Source organism: Helianthus annuus, chromosome 4 (genome assembly GCF_002127325.2).
Source record: "Helianthus annuus cultivar XRQ/B chromosome 4, HanXRQr2.0-SUNRISE, whole genome shotgun sequence".
Classification (NCBI taxonomy): Eukaryota; Viridiplantae; Streptophyta; class Magnoliopsida; order Asterales; family Asteraceae; genus Helianthus; species Helianthus annuus.
In genome coordinates, this window is record NC_035436.2 from 66,143,246 (window position 1) to 66,150,250 (window position 7,005).

Sequence of the window (7,005 nt, forward strand, 5' to 3'; positions counted from 1 at the left end):
ATTCGAATGGTGGTGCACATCAATAGAGAGAGATCAGAAAAATAGAAGATAAAAAATATCAAAAGGTATATAGTGGGCCTTCGTGACACTAGAGTTGGATTATACTTTGGACTTGATCAAACTTTGGCTCACATGAAAAATCCCTTTTCATTACATGTCTTGTTTAGTCAATAAGTATTTATGTTATCTAACTTGTCACTAATTGGGAAAATAAAAAGCGATACATGTTAACCTTATGGATTCTCCCTACGAAAATGACTATTTATATAAACAATGTTCATTTTTTAAAGTGTCCATGCCCTTTTCATTAAGACAATGCATTTAAACTAGTTAACATGTGGTGCATCATCTTTAGTTGTCCAATTACAACAATGCGTCTAAACAAGTTAAGAGTGATTAAATTAACTATAAGAACCCGTCTAACATACAACAATACGTTCAAATTGTCAAGCATGAACGTACTATGTGAATATAATAATGCATCTAGACCATGAAAACGGTGCGTCTAAAACTACTTGTATTTGAACGCATATACTATATCCTTCATACGCTTTGCACACAAAGATCACTCTCTACATGATCTTCTCATGAAATCAAATCTAATTCAAGATCATAAGTTGGTTTAATAAACAAAAGCTAATTCACTCTTTCCACAGTCCATGCAGTCTTTATGCGGCCATTTTGTTCAATTCAACAATGAGCCGATGATAAGGCCCAGTAAATTAAACATGGCAAAACCGAACACGAACACAAAAACGAACTAAATACCACAATTCATACATTCATCATAAATATAGATCTTACAAGATTAGTCAACCGGCCGAGATAGAGGACCTTCAAAGAACATCAATACATACATACATACATACATTACATGCATACATGTAGTACATACATACTATATGTACGTATGTGCATGTAAGTATACAACATACCATACCACTAACAGTTACTATACAGCAGAAACCAGAAATATGGCATAATAGAAAACTAAAGGAGGATAGAATGATCATCTTGTGGCATATTTTCCACCGTTGGATCAGGCTGGAGCGGAAAACAGAAAACCGAAATGATCTCGAATAGCATCTACCATCATCGAGCTTCCACCTTCTTGCATTCACAATACCGATCACCTGTTTACAAGTCAAGAAATCTTGAAAAACAAATAGCTGTAATCGAAAACGTAAAAGTAAAGGGATATCAGTAACTTTTTGGTGACCATGACTCCATGAGAACCCGTTATGGAAAAAAAGTCATCGGCCCCACCAATACCCTGCTAACTTGTGGAAGCTGGATTCAAACTTGCCCTCTGCTAGAGGGGAATTAGACGCTTACCATAGTAATTAAGTTGGCTCTAGGATTTAAGTAATAAGTTAAAAGACGCTCAAATCAATCGATTTCGAAACACACATCCGACACGTACCCGGTTTGGGAAAGCCGCCTCCAGTTGATCAGTTGGTGAGACTGCGGATGCCTTTGCAAATAGGAACTATCTTCACCGACGCTAAAACTAGACGTTGAAGGGGACCACACGGGGACCACACCCCCTTCTCGTTCCCTCGAACTTGCTCGAGAAGTGCTCGAAGATTCAGCCTGTAAATGGTCTCCATCTGGCAATCCCGTCGTGGGGATTACATCAACCCGTGGTTGCATATTATCGGTTCTTACCATACCTTGATTGTTAGGAACTTCAACCCTACTGTCTTCTGCTAGATTTCCAACATCTGAAGATGATGACTCATCATCTCCTCTTATTATTAAAGAAGTAGTCATACTTGGAACCATTTGATCTTCATAGCTGCGGATTGTAGGAGCGGCCCTGAGGGTATTATCGTCCATTTCCATCTCCATGGCTTGAGGGAAAGCTATCGGAGCATCGGCGGCAGATTCCGATGAGTCTCCGAGCCCTTCTTCCATTCCATTTTCAAGAATAGCTCTCGAAGTAGCTTCGTGTTGCCACATTTGCGATAGCGCTTCTTGTAGTCGGGATTTTGCCGCATCAAGTTTGACTATCGGGAGCGGGTAGTTTGACCCGAGCTCTACTCCAGCAGCTTGAAGCACGTATTCTGGTGCATCCCACGGATGATGTATCCATTCGGTTGGTAGTCTAGATAACTCCGGAAGCCACCTCCTTACGTACTCGCCATTCGGGTCGAATTTATACCCCTCGACCTGCGGGTTATCGATACGATCAAACTCACGACCGTCGGGTAACGTACCCGATATATACTGCCAACCTAACGCATCACTTTCGAGATCGGCATCCAAAAGCGTATCCCAGAAATACTTCATCCCCCATCTCCACGGTAACTGTAAAACCTTAACGAAGAAACTCGACACCACAACGCGTATCCTATCGTGCAGCCACCCCGTAGACCACAATTCCCGCATCCCCGCATCGACCAATGGGTAGCCTGTTCGACCTTGTCTCCACACCTTAAAATAACCTTCGTCTATTATCCATGGGAAGAATTTCAAATGGCCCAAAAGTGGCCTCTCGTGGCTGTACGGATGGTTAAAACTCATGTACCGTGAATATTCCCGTAGACCGATCGACTTAAGGAATAAGTTTACACTTTCTTCGCCAGCCCTGTTCCCTTCGTTGGCCCAGAGGACTTGTTTGATTCGTAACAAGTGGAAGACTTTTCGTACACTGAGTTCTCCAAAGTGTAGGTGTGGAGATAAAAACGAGGTTGTCGCGCTGTCGGCTTTTCTTCGGTTTTTGGAGTATTCTAGTAACGGCCCGTTCATGAAAGCCGCAAGTGCCTTATCAGCGTGTTTCCAACCTGGTGACCATGCGCGTGCAAGGAGAGCATTGCTTCCTTTCTCCGATTCGTCCTCGAGAATTATTGTGTCCGAAGGGCACTTTGATAGGTCACCTACAAAAAATATATTTTAACGCGTTAGATATGACTGTGTCAGGAATTGCCACCCCTTAGATAACGTCGTAATGAAATATAGAAAGAGCAAAGTGACCTGAGATTATCTTCTTAGGTGGGAGTTGTGGAGACTCAGGATCATAAGGCATACTAAGACAACGGTCCCAAAATTCTGTAAACGTATTGAACGGGCGGCGTTCATCATCAAGAACCTCCCATGGCTCGTATAGCAAATCTGCATTGAACGAACGCACTTCTATCCCGATATTCGTTAAAATCTCCTTTACTTGGTGATCCCTAACCAGAGACAAAGGATCTACAATACATATGATAAAACAAATTTATGTCAAATGAATATTATAAAAATAATAAAAGGGTCATTTAAGTATGCAAAACTTAATATTATCGAAATACACATATCTAAAAAGATCAACTGGTCGTAGTAAAAGTGCACGAAATCTCGAAACAAAGTCACATAAATCAGAACTTTAGTACATTATATGGAGCAACATTGTTAAGTGAGTGTTTGGATGTGCATCAAGTTATAATATTCAGTTCTCAAAACTAGAATTAAGCTATTATCAACTACAAATAATGGTAAATGAACATGTTTGGATATGAACTTCAAGATCTCAAATTGCATGGCTCTGAATCCAACTTGAACAACAACATCAAATTCCCATCTTTCCAAACACCCCTAAAACTTGAACAATTAAAACAACAGTGTATCCAAGATCTGTACAACAATCAACAACAACTATACAAAAATAATAACATACTGACCATATAAGTGATTGAAAAACAGTTGAGTAGCACCAGTAGACTTGATGAGATGCAACAAAGAAGAAACACTATCAGTAGATCTCTTGGTAACAAGAGAAGTACCAAGATTCTTCAAAGATGAATCCAGTAAAGCTAAACTCTGTTTCAACCACCATCTTGACACCCTACCAGGGTAATAATGACCCTCTTCTTCTGGTGCCCATATGTACACTGCAATCACTTTACCAGACCTCACACCAGCTGCCAAAGCAGGGTTATCTTCAACCCTCAGATCTCTCCTAAACCACACTATACTACACCCTCCTGACATCCCTTCAATAATACACCACAAAATCTTGAATCTTGATATGGGTTTTCAACAAGATTGAATTTTTGATTATGGGTTTTGAAAAAGATTGAATTTTGATTATGGGTTTTGAAAAAGATTGAATTTTGATGAAGGGTTTTCAAAAAGATTGAATCTTGATGGAGGGTTTTGAAAATCTTGAACTTTGATGTGGGATTTTTAAGACTTTGTTGAAGAATATCAGAGGACAGTAATTAATCTTATCTCAGACTTGATCTTCACTCATGTGATCAAGAATCATTGTAGGCCATGAACACCAAAAAGGCAACATCTTTTTTTACAAATTAATGAAGAATTTAATAACAAGTGAGCATAATCAGAATCTTGGTTCTTTGGGTTTTCAATTGATATAGATACAACCAAGAAAGGGAGATGAAGGGGATATGTTTGCTTCAACAGAAAATTGGTGTTGGCCAATTTGCAGCCACATGTTCGTTTTCTCTTTCCCTTCTTTCTTGGAATTTTGCTAGCTTTTTATTAAACATAAATAAAATAGTGCTTATAATCTTCCACATTTTTCTCGCAAATGCCTCTTGTCGTTTACCTTGGGTGGGTAATTGTTGTCATCAAATAGGATCTACCTAACGTTATCTAAATAATGTGTGAGGTTAAAGTCGATATAGATTTAGGAATAGGTTTAGAGTGGGCAAAGGTGATCGAGGGTTTAGAGGTTATATTTAAGGGTGAAAATGAGCCGAGTTACTCGTGAGCTACTCGAGTTCGGCTAAAAAAAAAAACTAGAATGAGCCGAGCTTAAACGAGCTTGAGCTCGAACACGAGCCTAAAAACAAGCTCATTCAGTAAACGAGCCCGAATCAAGCTTCGCTTATCGAGTTCGAGCCGGCTCGCGAGCCATAACGAGCTTTCTTTTTATATATTTTTTATTAATATATTAAACATATATTAAATAATAATATTTACCATTTATATAAATATAAAAAAAATAACTATATTATATGTATAGCAATAATTATAATTAATAAAAATTAATTAATAAATACTAAATGAGTCGAGTCCGATCCGAGCTCGAGCTTGAAAAATTACATTCGAGCCGAGCTCGAGCTTTAGAAATAAAGCTAGAATCGAGCCGAGCTCGAGCTCGATCCTGGTCAAGCTCGGCTCGTTTGCACACCTAGTTACACTCTATATCGGTTTAGATAGTGTGTTAGTTATTTAAGGGATGAGCTAAATTCAACCCCCCCCCCCCCCCCCCCTCTTTTTAAAATATATAGAAATAAATAGTCTTGAAGTTGTCAAATTTCACCCCATTAAAATTCTAATTTTTTTATTTCAATACATAAATAATTACATTGGAGTTTTTTTTGAACGGTAAATTTGGATTACTGACGGACTACTGGAGTACCAGCAGAACCATCCGATCATATCCATCTCCACTAGGCAATAATGGTTATACACCAATTCAGGAGGAAACCCAATAAATCTGAGAAAACCCTCTTTGTGGGAATCGAACCCATGACCTGATGGTCATAAGCCTTATCCCACCCCCAATACCACTAGGGTATAATGCCATGGGTATAATTACATTGGTGTACTGGAAGCACTTCTCATGTAGCCACAAATAACCTGAATTGTCGTTGTCCCGCTCAAAAGAAACCGTTCATATTTATTTGTATATAGCTCTCACGGATACAGCAAGTTCCTTTGCTTTGGTTATATAACTTAACTAGTTGATGCCCCGCCTGTGTTGCGGGGCGATGGTCGAATAATTCTCAACCAATTAAAAAAATTAGAGAGGGCAATCTTGACCCAAAGCCTTCCAAGTGGATCAATTAGGGTTGATTTTAAAATTATATAGGTTGGTTTGGGTTAGATATTTTAACTAAATGGGTCACAATGGGTCACTTGAAATTTTATCTTTTTATTTTCGGGTCAAAGCGGGTCGACAATATTAAAGAAATGGGTCGATGTGGGTTAGTGTCTTAAAGAAACGGGGAAGGTTCCGGGTCAGAATGGGTTTCGAGCCGGCATAAGTATCTGCACGACACGGGTTACGGCACGAAACATGTTCAGTTCAAATTGAGTTTCGGGCCGAGACAGGCTTCGGCATGACGTAGGTTTTGGATCGGAACGGGGTCGGTTCGGGTCGGGTTTCGGGCCGACATGGGTTTTTGCACGGGACGAGTTTCGGATCACAACGGGTTTTGGGCCGACATGAGTTTCCGCACGAGACGGGTTTCAAGTCGGGGCGAGTTTCGTACCGTTTCGACGCGAACCATTTTGACCCGTACCGTTTCGAATCGAACCGTTTCGACGCGAACCGTTTCAAATCGAACCGTTTCGACCCGTACCGTTTCGAATCGGGACGCGAACCGTTTCGACCCTTGTCGTTTCGATGCGAACCGTTCCGACCCGTACCGTTTCGACCAGTACTGTTTCGACCTGTACCGTCTCGAATCGAACCGTTTCGACGCGAACCCTTTCGAATCGAACTGTTTCGACCCGTACCGTTTCGACCAGTAGACCAGTACCATTCCGACCCGTACCGTTTCGACCGGTACCGTTTCGTTGCTAACCGTTTCGACACCGTCGACCCGTACCGTTTCGACCCATACCGTTTCGACCCGTACCGTTTCGACCCATACCGTTTCGACTAGAACCGATCCCATCATCAGTGACATACGAACCAACACCGATCAATTGCAAAATAAACTTTATGTAGCGTTATATTATACTTTTTTATATATCGTTATAGCAACTGTATGTGCAAGTTTGTGTGATATAAATATGTAGCGATGCTATATATATGTCTATGAATAATTTGCAGATCCAATAATTTGCAGTGAAAATAAACAATCGGAGATTGAATTTGGATATATCATAGCCACACATGATAGTCAACTCTGCAAAATATGAAGTCCGGTTTACCTAATTTCATATGCGTATTTAATTCTCGTGCCGGTTAGTATAACTATAAAATATATGTATAAAATTTAATTGTTAACGGTTAATCATGCAGCAAAAAATCTCAAAAAACAG

General features: G+C 40.0%; 1 protein-coding gene across 1 annotated transcript; it reads right to left on the bottom strand.

Moving 5' to 3' along the window:
* Positions 1 to 754: 754 nt before the first annotated feature.
* On the bottom strand, positions 755 to 4,461 carry LOC110936924 (cryptochrome-1). The gene is made up of 4 exons (XM_022179328.2): positions 3,663 to 4,461; positions 2,977 to 3,195; positions 1,424 to 2,879; positions 755 to 1,133 (listed from the first exon to the last, which is right to left on the bottom strand). The coding sequence occupies exons 1-4, from the start codon at positions 3,970 to 3,972 to the stop codon at positions 1,130 to 1,132; spliced, it is 1,989 nt and encodes a 662-aa protein (XP_022035020.1). The 5' UTR covers positions 3,973 to 4,461; the 3' UTR covers positions 755 to 1,129.
* Between the last annotated feature and the right edge of the window lie 2,544 nt (positions 4,462 to 7,005).

What these genes read in the sequence shown, in the direction of transcription:
- LOC110936924 (XM_022179328.2), bottom strand. Translation starts at nt 3,972, where the DNA reads ATGTCAGGAGGGTGTAGTATAGTGTGGTTTAGGAGAGATCTGAGGGTT. An exon ending in GTTTTTCAATCACTTATATG is followed by an intron (nt 3,196 to 3,662) that starts GTCAGTATGTTA and finishes TATGTATTGTAG; the next exon opens with ATCCTTTGTCTCTGGTTAGG. An exon ending in ACCTAAGAAGATAATCTCAG is followed by an intron (nt 2,880 to 2,976) that starts GTCACTTTGCTC and finishes TATTTTTTGTAG; the next exon opens with GTGACCTATCAAAGTGCCCT.